The sequence below is a fragment of the Poecilia formosa genome, unplaced genomic scaffold (genome assembly GCF_000485575.1).
Source record: "Poecilia formosa unplaced genomic scaffold, Poecilia_formosa-5.1.2 Scaffold308, whole genome shotgun sequence".
Lineage (NCBI taxonomy): Eukaryota > Metazoa > Chordata > Actinopteri > Cyprinodontiformes > Poeciliidae > Poecilia > Poecilia formosa.
The window spans coordinates 739,012-753,041 of NW_006800247.1; the positions used below are offsets into that span (position 1 = coordinate 739,012).

Genomic DNA, 14,030 nt, shown 5'->3' on the forward strand with positions numbered 1-14,030 from the left:
AAATATGTTGAAGTAGTGCAACTCTTACATGAGGACAATGTTTGGATACTCTACAGACCTTTGGGTAAAAGTACTCTAAAATGTACTCAAGTAATCCTGCAGATTCATGTTGTCTTTTTTTTTTTCTCTCATTTTGCTTTTATTAATAGACTTTTTAAAAATACAGCTGTGCCCTCTTTTTCCTAAGAGACCAGAATCAGTAGTAGTAGATAAACAACTGAACCTTGACAGCCCTGCAGAATCTAGAGAGGGTGCCTGAGAAAGTACAGAGCACTGAAGCATGAGAGACTCCTCATATCCTCTTTGTGAACTTTTTGAAAGTTAACATGAAATGCACAACAACCAGACTACTGTACAGGTTTCTGGGTTAAGCTGTTAAAAGATAGTGTTCTTCATATTACCAACTTATTGTACATGTGTTTTTCAATTGTACATTTTCATATATTTCTGTTTTATATGTTTCTCACTTCTCTGCCTTTTGTTCTATGCAACGAATTAACAATAAATGTATTTTAAATGAATAAAAACAAAAAGAAAATGTATAAAATGAAATGGAAATTGAGTGTTATAATGGTTTCACTTTGCTGTTGTTTAGTTGGTCTGCAAGAAATTTCCACCCTTCATTGTGACAGAAAATTCACCTGAACAAAACCTCAAATCAGGGTTGCAGCAAACGTTTTGAGGCACAACAAATCAACAATTTTCAAATATGACGATCTGCTCTTTATCATTCACTCTGGGATCTGCTAATTGGTTGATCTGGAGCTAACTATTGTTAGCAATTAAATATGATCATTCTCTCAGTTTTATGTTTTTTTATTAAATGAATATGTTGACAAGTAGAAATTTTATAGCTCTATGTGTGCCACTGATTTAATGAGATGGAAACCAACACAATTGTAACTTGTTTATTCCTTTCAACGTCTGGTTTTACAGAGAAGTTTGGCTAGTATCTTTAAAAACCTGCCAGAAGTTATTTATTGTCATAATTATTCCCTTTTTTGAAAGCAGTCTGTTCATCTGTAATGATGTGGGTATCAATAAAAATGAGAATTTACAGCCCCAACAACATAAAATTTTGTATTTATGTTTATTTATGTTTAGGAGGATTTTAAACGTAGTAAATCTGTTAATGCGACGTATGAATGGGGGTGGGGACAGAAAATTTTATTGTTTGAGATTTGACAGATTGATGGGGCATTGACCAATAGGGTTCAAGAGCGAGTCCCCACCAGCCAATCAGAAGTCAGAGCTGCGTCTAAGTTTGGCATAATTAAATCCACTCCAGCGTGGTTGCGGTGGAAGTGTTTTGAGTTTGCCATTAAAGCCAGAACACTGGAGGGGGAAGACAACCACGTCTACTTTCGCAACTTTCAAGGCCGTCAAAAACACACCTCGGCCCGAAAAACACATAATGAAACAGGCCTCTAAATGAGCTCTGAAGACGGAGGAGTTGACGTGAGAGTGACTTTTTTTGAAGCTGGAGCTGCTTCCTCGTTCGACAGAGGGGTGAAACATCTCAACATCCTCACAAAGAAACTTTGCTTTGCTAGGCTGCTAACTCGAAAACGACCAAGTCAACAACAACAAAAAAGTATCACTAGCGACGGCGCTTGCACAATAAAACGTTTATATGTCGAGCTGAGTGACGTTAACTTCTTTAATTCACTGTGAAAGTGTTATGTGTGCGGTTCAGGGGAGAAGTTTGTAACGGTTTCGAGTAATCATCATCATCACTACAGGAGGAAGAGCTGCAGTGGGTAACTTTAGCCAAGCTACGAGCAGCAGCCCAACTCATACATCTGAAGCTGGGCTGCCAGTTTTTAGGTGATTAGTTCAAGCTGGTTCCCGCAGACATGTCCGGCCGAAGTGGAGCTGGACATCCCCGGCCTGGCTCTCTGGGTCCGCAGCCCCTCAAGGCGACTGTTCCCTTCAGGCTGGCCAGCAAACCGCGACCGAACCGGAGGGATGGGAAGTCAGGTATGGACTCAAAACACCTGTTGAGCTCTGACTGGAAACAGAAACTTATACAACATCATATCAGTCAAGGATGACGAGGATTTTTTACACAACTTTTACTCCGGAAAGATGTCATATCTTCCCCCCAAAAACTATTTTTAATAGGAAAGTTACTCCAGACAATTAATGCTTTAAATGCAAAATATTTTTGACTTATTTAGCTGTAATCTGGACATGATCTGTAGCCATCTTTGCTCTCTGCACAGCTGAATAAAACTCGTGAAGAGTTGCAAATGTTTTGACAAAGGGCGACTTATAATTTGAATAAATGTCTGCTGGAGGAAATATGTTACACTTTTTAAACAACCACCATTTTATATCTATTTTTACGCTTTAAAGTGAAGAAAAGTCAAGAAAGTTGATATTTGTGGAAAATATTGATCTAAAAACTATTGCTAGTACTTTATCATTCTATTGTGGAAATGCACTGATAATCTGTTTTTTTTACTTGTTTATTATTAGCTGAAGTTGTTTATTGCACACCACTGTTAACGAAACACCCTGTGTGGTAACACCGCATAGGAAGAAATAAGATTATACCAATAATCAAACACTAATGGGCTTTTAATTTAGGCTCTAAATGTTGCATTAAATGTTAGGTAAACAAATAGGAAGTGAGTAACATGTACTGATTTTTCTATTTGCAAAATAAAGTTTTAATTTGTTTTCTGATCTGGAGAAGTTTTGTTCTCCTCCAAAAGGGCAGGAGTAGCTTAAAGGTTACTGCAGTTTCACAAACCCTTTTCCTGTCTTATTGAATGTATTCATGAGGTGGTTTAAAAAAGTTATTGGTTTTTAACCTAGTAGCACTATATCTAGATACAACCACCAGAATAACTAGTTACACCAAACTAGCTTTTAAAAAACTGCTCTTATTTTAAACGGGAAAGCAATATTTGTACATAGCATGTTAGTTATTACAGTCTTAAACATTGATTTATGCTTTTGTATGCATGAATTTAAAATAAGAGCTGTTATGTGTTTTCTTTATAGTGTAACATTATGAATGTAACAAACTGATATTTGCTGGGTAATTAGTCAGCCTGTGTAACTTCAATGGGTGCGGTTCGTTCAGTTTTCACACCATGACTGTCTGGGTTTATCATCTGTTTCTAGGCAGTGAAGTTTAGTAGCTTTTTACAGCAACAGGTAGGGCAGGGGAAGTGCTGTAAAACCATGTGCAACATCCATATAAATATTGGCGATGTTTCTGTGAAAAGTTCTCATGTCCTTATTGAACACCGGTCGTTTTAAGATTTGATGAGGAAATTGAGATGCAGATTTTCATAGAAGGAACTTAAATATTTATCTTTTCATTGTCTAGAATTATTCCAAAATATTCAGATTCCTTTACAAAACCGGATGTTTAAACAAAAACATGAATTTCTGATGTAAAATGTCTAACTTGCTTGCCTTTTTAAAAAAATACATTCCGTTTTTCTGGAACGTTTGTAGCTGGAAAGCCCAGGCTGCACCAGCTGAGCTCGGGGATGAGACGGACGATGTCGCTGGACGCCATCATCGGGCCGTACCTGCAGGGACACTGGCCGAAAGAACCCGAAGTCCATTGCGGTCCGTCCTGCAAGGACAAATCAACCCAGGTGTGCTCTAAATGGAGATAAGTGTGAGAGTTAATCAGCAATAAATCGACTGGTCGCATAGTAAATTAACATTACTGTGATCATTTCCATTCGTTAAAGAGAAGCTTCCCTTTAATGTCAATGGAAATCCTCCATTTTGAAACTCAATAAATCTTACTGGATGATAAATCGTCCCAGAAGTTATTGCGATAAACGATAATATTGTTGTTTTTGAGATCATTTTCAATTAATATAATGGTAATGACGCATTCTCAAAGATTAATAAACTTTAAAATCTAGAGAACATTTAACTCTGGAACTGGAAGTCATTTTAAATATCCACGAGAAACAACAAATATAATCTCTGTAAACAAAATCATCCTTCAAAAAACGGGCTGTTTGAGACCAAAGCACCCGAATGAAAACTTTTCTCATCCAGTTTCTGAGAGAAAATAAAAAATAAAAAAAAATTATGCAAATGGAAATTATTGATCTTGTTTTAATTTATAATGCGATTAATTGATTTATTGCTACATGTGACACTCGGTAAGAAGTAGCTAGTTTACACTTCCTGCCACTTTTGCCTGAATTATTATTTTTGGTTATCGAGACTTAATAATAAATTTTAATTATTGTTGTTTTGTTTGTTCATTTTGTACATTTAAAATATTTTCCAGTTCCAGTGTTGAATGTTCTGTAGAAATGTACATTTGAGAGGTTATACCTGCATCAATATGTTTTTATTTCTAGTTGAAAATGGTCTCAGAATGACAATATTATCATTTACTGCAACAACTTCTGCAGCATTTGATATTGTAGGAGTTTAAAAGTGAGTCAGAGGAATAAGTTTGTCACAACTTTGAGTTTATTTTGTTAAAGCTCTGCATGGATTTTCAGTTTAGTTTAGTTTAAATGGACAGATAGGTTTGAGTCATGGTGTCTGTTTATTTCCCTGCAGTTTTCTGCAAAGATAGAAGTGAGACGGTGAGCAGAAGGAGGGGGGGGGAGCGAGAGCGAGAGAGGGGGAGGCAGTGTCCGGTGCTTGCACAGCTATTACATAGTGTGAACCACAGCCATGAGAACAGTGACTGAAGTCAGCTGATGAGGCTGTTCTGGCTGCACCCATCCTCTCTGCTCTGTGTGCAGGCTCTCGCCACTGCTCTTCGGTTGCCCACATCCTCCACCCGCTCTGTTTTTCAGTTTCTCCTGCTCTTTTGCTCTTCTAGAAGTGTGAAGAGCAAGTCTGTGGGTGTTAACTGTTTAAAATATCAAGTCAAGAACAAGATAAAACCACCGTATCTGTGTGATCCAGACCAGAGGTTTTGATGTAATGTGAGGTTTATTCTTGTCGCTGTTTTTTGACCAGACTCGGTTGATGTGATAATCTGAGTTAAAAATTCACATTGAAAACCTTTTTTTTGTTTTTTGTTTTTTTATCTGTAGACTCCGGACTCATGGGTGGAGAAGTCCAGGAGCAGGCGAGCTAGCACCAGCGGCAGCCACAGACGCTCGGCATCGTGGGGCAGCACTGAGCATCTTCGAGAAGTCAGTCTCTGCTTTTATTCCTCAGCAGGTTTATAACTCTGGATTCAAGTGGCCAGGCTCATTAAAAAAAAACACTTTTCTGAGCAGTGATCTCATCTGCTGCTCGGAAACTTCCTGTTTTCTCACCTACATGCACATAAAAGTCTGGTTTCAGCATATTTCATCTGTTATTTGCAGATGATTTTTATTTTTTTTAATATGCATGACTAAAGCCATCAATGCCGATGTATGCACAAATGTAATTGGCTGTAACCTGTGTTATTTTGCAGATTGTCAAACTGAAACAACAACTGCAGCAGGGCAGCAAACCTGTGGCCTCTGGGGTGCATGACAAAGATCGTCAGTGTTGTTATCCTCATGGGAGCTGCAGCCTAGGAGCAACTCAGGTACTTTACCATCATCATCAAACAAACACAGCGGCCCTTTGAGGCTGCAATGTCTTCTACTACGACTGTCTGCTGTGTCCAATTTTCAAATTTATACATCGAGTGTGCAACTATTTACAGGAAGTGACTGAATTAAAGCACTGAAGCAACAGGAAGATCACTACATCACATGTGCTTCTTCTTCTTAGGAAGAAAGGCATAGTTCTGCTTTTGAGCACAGCTGGTCATTTTGTAGTGTTTGGTAATTGCACACTTGATTTGGTTTTTGAGGCTTGTGGTCACAATTGTTTAAAATAAAATCAATTCGTAGTTTATACTGGCTCTTTTAGAGTAACAAAGGCAGTCAGTCTAGGCTCATTTCATGGTTTATTGTTGTGGGAAAGACCCAAAAATCCATCACGTCACAGTTTCATAACAACAATTGGTAAATTAAACCATAGCTTTTACTTCCTGATGCAACAGAAGTGTTGTTTCTTTCAATTCTGTCTGCTAATAATGGTTTAAAACCCACAAGGAAACATCGATATGAGCTGAGTTATCAACAAATCGTATCAAAACCGAGAGGAAACAAGCTAGCATTAGCCTAGCATCTCAGCAAACTCCTGCCTGTGCAAAGATCCTTAGCAGAGTTGGATGCTTGTTTACTGAAGAGTTTTTCTAGCCGAGTCAGTTAATCCGTTAGAAAAATTAAGCAACAACTTGTTTTTGTTTGTTTTTAGGGGAAGTGTAATTGGAACATAACAGCTTTCTTAAACCCAGTTCTCAGGGTTTTTACCTTTCAGAGTATATTGCAAAGTTTTGCAATGTCCAGCAACACCCATTGCAAATCCGTTTTTCTGTTTTTTTTCTCACATCTTTTGAGTTTACTGTGACCAAGCATAATAATGAGAAGCTGTGATTGTGGAACCAAAGAGGCACGGCTTAGAAATCCAGTCATTGCTCAATAAAATGTCACATTCATTCTGCAGCGCCTTCTGACCATTGTAATCTGTATTTTTTTTGAGTGCAGATCATTAAATTTTATTTACACTGAAGAAATTAGCTTAATTGCATGAAAAGCTATTAAGCTAATCATTGTTTCAAGCAAAATTTCTGATAAAATTGAACAATTTCCTACAGTTTAGCATTAGATATTGGATATATGCTTTGAGTTTTTCTTTTTCTGGACTTTTGACCTTATTGGATTTGGACATTTTAGTGTGAACCATTAATTTTCTTTTCTTGAAAGATGAAAGAATGAATTTTTTCGACATTGGGAAAATGACGTGCATTCAAAACCACCACTAGCAACATTAGCTGGTGTTCTGGATGCTTCAGTCGTTTACAATGTTGTGAAGGAATTTTGTCACCATTCTTCTTTACAACTCGGCTACATTTCAGCAGAAAGACATGGGTTCATTGTCCTGGTGACAATCCAGTTCTGGCCCAACTTCTGTGTACTGAAGGTACACAGAAGTTGTAAGTATTTTTATAATTTCTAGATATGAGTAGAAGTTAAAATACTCTCATCTCATATATTTATATGTTTAAATTTTTAAACAATGCTACAGTACACTCTTTTCTCTATTTTTTTTGTTTCTAATCCCTTTTTATAGCGGTTTATTCTTCTAGAATATAAGTTATTACGGCTGTGTAATTTTATCATTTCTATGATATTTATTGATTTTTTCCTCAAAGTATTGATTTTTCATCTGCGAGTATCGATACATGAAATCCTTCTTTGAGTTTTTATGTAAAATCCACTTGAATTAAATGACAGCTATCATACATGACATTTTTACATTTTTACCCAATTGCACATATACATTAAAAATGACATTTACTGAAACGACCGGTTAGAGTTAATTAAATAAATCAATTAAACTAATAAATTACATTATAGTATATTGAGTAAGACAAAAAAGGTTCATTTTCTGCATCCAAATACACAAAGCCAAATGTATAACAAAATTACATTTATTACACCAGTATTACACCATCAGTTCAGTTATTTCAATCCAAGTCTCTGGTACAGTAAGAAAATGTCACCAAAATCACTCAAATCTTTCAGAAAATCTTTGAAAATGATTGAATCGTATCGTTTGCTGAATATCGTGATATATATCGTACCATGAGCAGAATATCGCTTATCATATTGTATCATGTGATTAGTGTATTGCTACACCACTATAAGTTACAGCCAAAATGATACAAAAAATGATATGTCTTTACAGTACACTGCAAAAACACAAAATCTTACCAAGCATTTTTGGTCTTTGTTTTATTTATTTATTTTTTGATCGTTTGGGTCTGAATGAGTGTTGATCTGCTCTTAAACATTAATTACTTTATAGTTGTAGATTGATAGTAGTAGAAACAATTTTATGTATTTAATTGCACTTCAAAAAACACAAATCCTTTTTTGATCTAGTTTCTAGTGCAAATATTTTAGTAAACTATAAACAAAACAAAACTAACTTACTCACAAGTCACAGTTCAGTGAGATACAGGTTATATTGCCTTTAAATAGGTAAATGCTTAATATTTATGAAAAACTACTGGTGGAGGAGGGGGCGGAGCTAAGAGACTAAGGGGGTGGAGCCAATAGGCTAGGGGGCGGAGCCATGTCTGCAGACGAGTTCCTTTAAATCGAGACTAAGAAGCCACCTGTGTAGAGCCGAAACTTGACAATTGTTGGCTGTGTTTTATAACTTTGTGTTTTTTTTGTGTGCTTTTTAATGATGTAACGCATTTGAACTGCCTTGTTGCTGAAATGTGTTTTGCTAATAAACTTGATTGATTGATTAATCTATATCAAATAGCTGAACTGGTAATTTGTGTGGTTGTTGAGCTGAAGTCAGGAGCTGCCTTTAAAGTGAACTAAAAGTTAAGTGGATTTGTGTTTGTGTCCTCAGACCCAGCCGGTTCCCATCCCCCTCTCCCCTCTGTCTACTCTGGTTCCCCGCCTGCGCTGCAGCGTGGAGGGCCTCAACCAGGAGCTGGAGGGCATGTTCATCAGCCAGTCTCCTCCCCCACAGCACAGGGTAGGTGTCTCTCATGTCTCCTGTCCTCAGAAAATCACAATGATGCCCGACTTATTTTGTTCTCCTTCTCGTCAGCTGCTTGAAGTTCCAGACGGTCACCGCGCTCCGGTGCCTCTGCACAGCTGCAGCAGCGGTTCGCAGAGCGACCGCGCCACCACACCCCTCTCCTCCTCCTCTAACTGCTCCTCTCCCTGCGCTTCGCCTCCATCTAATGCTCTAGATGCTCCCCTGCACCCTCACCAAGGCTAGTTTATATCGTTTATTATGCAAAATAAATCCACATTTTGGATGTTTTTATACTTGCATTTGGCTTTTAAAATCAACCCAAGCACTTAAAAACAAGTTAATGTTTTTTTTGGTGTCTGGAAAACGAGCCGTTTCAAAAACCTTAGCTCTCATTCAACGGTTATCTGGTTTTTACTGCTGTATGAGCTGTAGAATGGCTGCTGGAAAAGAAAAGTGCTTTGTTGTTGATTTGTCATCCAGAAAATACTCCCTGTACTCATGTTTGTTGTGCAGTAGGCTCCACTTCTGCTTTTCAAAGATGTACAGTTGTGTAATTCGCAGCCATTTTCATATGCGAGTGTAAATGTGGCCAGAAGCTGTTTGTTTGGATTTAAAGTGACGGAGCCCTAAAACGGCTCATTCACTGATCGGACTAAATTCTCATTTTCCAAGAATGATTTTGACCAAAAAATATGATGAAACTGTTTTGTATAAACTCATCCTAACCTGTGAAAGGAAGAGTAATGCGTCTCCTTTAATGAAGTAGCAAACAAATGTGTCATTTGCATTTTTTCCTTTTGCTTCAGGCTCAGTAGAGAAGTGTCCGCTGTCTCCAGTCTCCTCCCACAGTGAGGCCGAGCTCAACCAGCCACCACAAATCTCCTCCTCTCCAGGACTCAACAAAAGCTTCTGCTTCCAGCGAGAACCTCCAGAGGGCTGCGAGAAGGTCCGAGTCTGGGAGGAGATCAGGTACCGTTCTGCAGATAATCTGAGTTTAGGCAGCATCATAATATAAAGTTAAGTGGAAATTTAGGTATTCTAAGGACAAAAATGACAATAATTCATACAATTAACAAAAAATAACAAAATAAGACAAAAGAGATTTTTTTCAAATTAGTTTCTTGTAATAAAAAACTTAAAAACTGCAGGTGTCTGTCTGGTGAATTTTTGGCTTAAAGATGTTTGTTTTTCATTCAGTGGGTAGAAAATCCAGAAATTTTACTCAAATAAAAGTAAAATGTAAAAATACTCCGAAAGGTAAATAAAAAAAAAGTTACTCAAGTAAATGTAATAATTAATCTATTGATTATTGTGATGATTAATCATCTTTAAAAAAAGCGCATTCTGTAGATTTTTCATTTAAGCTTAAAAATACAATAAAACATGCAAATAACAAAGAAATCCTCTCTTTAAATGGGAAAATAAACATTATTTTGCCTGAAATGTTATATATATAAAGCGATTGATATGAATATTTGTGCATAAAAAAACAACTGAATGTTTACATGAAATGAACAAACTTTCCAAATGCCAGCAGGATTGTTATTTGATGCTTTAACAGAAACGGTTTAGGATTCAGATGAGTCCGACACATCAATCTTTTCTGATGAGCAGCGTAAAATTAGATTATTTTTTAGTTGTTTATGTAGATAAACTGAAAAAAATATTGATTCGTAGTTCCTGCTCAGCCTGGGAGAATATCTGGTTTCATTTCCACTTTTCATGATGGGTGGAAATTGTTTTGCATTATTGACTGAAAATGAGCTGAACTGTTGAAACTTATTAGGCGTAAAATCACTAATAGGAAGTGAAGCTGCGCCTTTATTCCTGTTTGTCTTGGTTTTAGTCTCTCACTCCCTCTGACTCATGAGTTAAACTAACAGCTTCTGGTTTACAGTGACGACAGTTGGCTCCTTTTTCAGGCACATTGCACATATATTGGTAATCTGAACATTCATGAATCTAAACCAGAATTATAAAAGTTTTAGGTTTTTCATTGTAGTTTAGTTTTCATTGTAATTCTGTTTATTTGTTAAATATTGTTTAGTTTTCAGTAGTTACAGTGATAGTTTTAGTTTTTTCATACTTTGGTTTAGTTTTGAGTGCAAAATTCAATAATCTCGAAGTATGTTATTGTGATTGGGTAACAAATACTCAACAGAAAATACTATTTTCAAAAAATGTATTGATTTATTGCTAAGCAATCAAGCAGGTTTGGGTAGAGAATCCAAAAATTGTCCTCAAGTAAGAGCAGCACTACTACATTTACTTTTACTCCAAGTAAAAGTAAAAATATCCATCCAAGAAATTACTAAAGTAAAAGAGTATTTGGTAAAAAGTTTATTCAAGTACCGAATAAACTTTCCAATCAGATTATTAATCATTTAATGTTTAAAAATGATATAGTAATGAGTGGAAATGTTGATATTTTAAGGACACAGATAACAGTAATTCACATAATTAGCAACAAAATAACAAAATCAGGCAAAATGAATGTTTCCAAATCAGTTTCTTTCAATAAAAAACATAAACTTTCACATAAACAGCGGCTGTGTGTTTTTGTCTGGTTAAAACATGTTTGTTTTTCATTCAGTGGGAAGAAAATCCAGAAATTTTATTGAAGTAAGAGAAGAAATACTTTATAATAAGATTACTAAAGTAAATGTAACTGAGTAAATGTAACTAGTTACTTCCCAACTCTGGTGTTTTCTCACAACTTTTGCTGTCGTCATTTTGCCACCAGGAGGAAAATGTCGCGCCGTAATTTACTAAACATAAACTAAAATGAATTTCACATCAGTTCGAAGGTTAATGAATATGATATACCATGATATTGCTATAATTTCAGTTAAATCTTTTAGTTAATGATGATGACCTCGATCCAACCCAAAGTCCTGCTCTCTCCTGCAGTATCCCACACCACCACAAGGAGGCCCCGGTCTCCTCCTGCCCTGACCCCAACAAGGTGAACTTCACGCCCCACGGCGGCTCGGCCTTCTGCCCCGTCAGCCTGCTGAAGCCCCTGTTCCCCTCCATGGACCTGCTGATCCGCAGCCTCACAGTCTCTCCCGTCGGGAACTGCTCCGGCCAGGGAACGCCGTCCGCCGGGAACCGCGGCGCCTCCCCGGATCCGGCTGCCGCCTCCGCCGTGCTGGGAGACGCTTCGGGAGAGGCGCTCGCCTTCTGATTGCAGCTGCAGCTCTTTTCTGTGAAAATGATGATGCAAATGTTTACCTGGACCAGGCAGGTGTGTTTGAACTGCTCTTCTTCTTTAGATATAAAATAATCTGATTTATGAGTAACTCTGGAGGAGGGCAGATAAATGATGTGGTAGTGTAAAACACCCCTGGTGAAATTTTAGGTGTTTTTCCTGATAAATCAACTCTTTCCACCTTTTATTGTGACGACTTCTCTTAGTCCAATGCACTTTCAGTTAAATTTAACTCTAATTTTAATCCAAATTCATTCATTTTGTTTGTAAATCTACATTTAAGCCCCATATTATTATTATTTCCTGACATATTTGAATTTAAATCTCACCTTAAACCAAAAAGTTATTTCTGAAGATAAAACTGTAAAATGAGCTGTATTTATTTACATTTTCATTAAAAATTGTGTTGCAAATTACTTATATCCTTCTCAGTAATCGGTTTGAGAGTCTTGGCTCCATCTGGCTGAGCTTCACAAACATTCAAATTACATCCACATCCCAGTAAAATTAAAATAATATAATAATTTGATACAATAATTTTGTGCTTAACTGTATGTTTGGACTTCTAATTTTTATTTTCTAGCAGAAATCCTGAAGGTTTTGCATAAAAATTCATGAAAGTTGTCAGAAATGTATCCACTGTTATCAAAAAAATTAAACCAAACCCACAGGATAATGATGCCACCACCATGTCTTGATTCCCTTCTTCTTAGTCTAGATATATGGACAATAGAATATATCGTCTGATACAGAATCAGTGCTGCTGTTGCCTTCCTGACAGGTTCATGTTTTGCTTTATTCTTGGTTTGGCTTTATTGTTTTTGGATAACTTTCTCCTGGTGAAATGCTATGGAAAATAATGCTGAGGAATTTTATTTGTAGCCTTCTTATGACTGGTACCTTTAAACAATGAGCTAATAGATTCACCAGAAAGATGGTAGAAAATCTGAATGCAATCAAAACAAGAGGTCATTGCTGCTTTTTTCCCCAAAAAAATATTTTCTTTTCAACGGATCAGTTCAGAATATGTCGCTCTAAAAGTGGAAAGTTTTGGTTACTTATCAGGATTTCCTTTAAAAAACGACATTTTACCAGGGGTATGAACACTTCTGAGCTCCGTCGAAACCCAAAGGAAAGACTTTATAAGCTACAATTTCCTTCCAGGAACTCAAAACATTTCAATTTGGGTCAATCAGTTTTATTTTCCAAAGAAATTTATGGCCAAAAAAACAACATGAAACAGAGCTTTGACTTTACTGACTTCACTTCCTGCCTAGATCCTCCTCTTTTTTTACGTTTGTCCAAAATATCAGGAGTCTAGGTCTTCTGAGAACACTCACTTATTATTAAAATGAGTTTTCTTCCTTTTTGTAGGTATTCAAAGATATTTATGTGTAACTGGATGTTGCTAGTGCATGACAAATCAGCTGGTAATCTTTGCTTGACTCAAGAGAAGACAATGAAATCACTTATTTTGTTTTATTATACTTGGCCGTAGGGAAATTTCCGTTTGTTGGAGTTGGGTAGCATTTACACCCAAGAGCTTCAGCTTCCTGCTTTAAGGTAGTTTGTTGTTTTTGTAGAAATATGTATGAGTTAGTAGTTAAAGATGTTGTTTTTCGATGTTGGTGTATCAAGAACACACCAGGTAGGTGTGTTTTTGACGCCATGTTGATAGTTTTGAGGTTTCACGGCCTAGTTGACTACCTAACCAGTTTTAGTGGTATAGATGTGTCGCCTTTCATGTTTGCTTTGATATGTTTTCGTTCTGCCAAGCTGACAAGTCGATCAACTAGTTTTATTTCCGGTAGACATGTTTGCACAGATTGAACTGCTACCTTTGAGTTGCAATTCTATGTTTTTTTTTTTGTTTTTTTTTACATTCATTCTTTTTGTACTTCATTGTAAATCTTAAGAGTAGTAAAGTGTATTTTGTACGTCTTTATCAGTTACCTGCAGCATAAGCTAAAAGGAAAAAAAAATCTCCTGTTATTTCTAGTTTTGTTGATGTTCGTTTGTGGCAGGTTTTTCATCATCGGGTGGAGTTTTATGCACTTCCAGGAGAGGATGTTTGTTTTTTTCCCCACTTTTTACACATTTCTGGGTAAAGTGTCTGACAGATTTATGTGTGTGTGAGTGTGTGAGCATGGTGATGGAGACTTGATTGATCTTTTGACTAACTTGTAGTTTTTTTTATATTATTATTATTAAAAATACAGAATAGAGTTGTTGATACAAAATGCTTCCTTTCTGTTTGGAT

The 14,030-nt window shown here is 36.6% G+C and overlaps 1 protein-coding gene across 1 annotated transcript; it reads left to right on the forward strand.

The window, feature by feature from the left end:
• The first annotated feature begins 1,287 nt into the window (after nt 1-1,287).
• On the forward strand, nt 1,288-11,954 carry LOC103152370 (glucocorticoid-induced transcript 1 protein-like). The gene is made up of 8 exons (XM_007572813.2): nt 1,288-1,980; nt 3,475-3,620; nt 5,043-5,144; nt 5,414-5,530; nt 8,425-8,553; nt 8,629-8,797; nt 9,366-9,528; nt 11,470-11,954. Exons 1-8 carry the CDS (start codon nt 1,857-1,859, stop codon nt 11,744-11,746), a joined length of 1,227 nt encoding a protein of 408 aa, XP_007572875.1. The 5' UTR covers nt 1,288-1,856; the 3' UTR covers nt 11,747-11,954.
• The last annotated feature ends 2,076 nt before the right edge of the window (nt 11,955-14,030 follow it).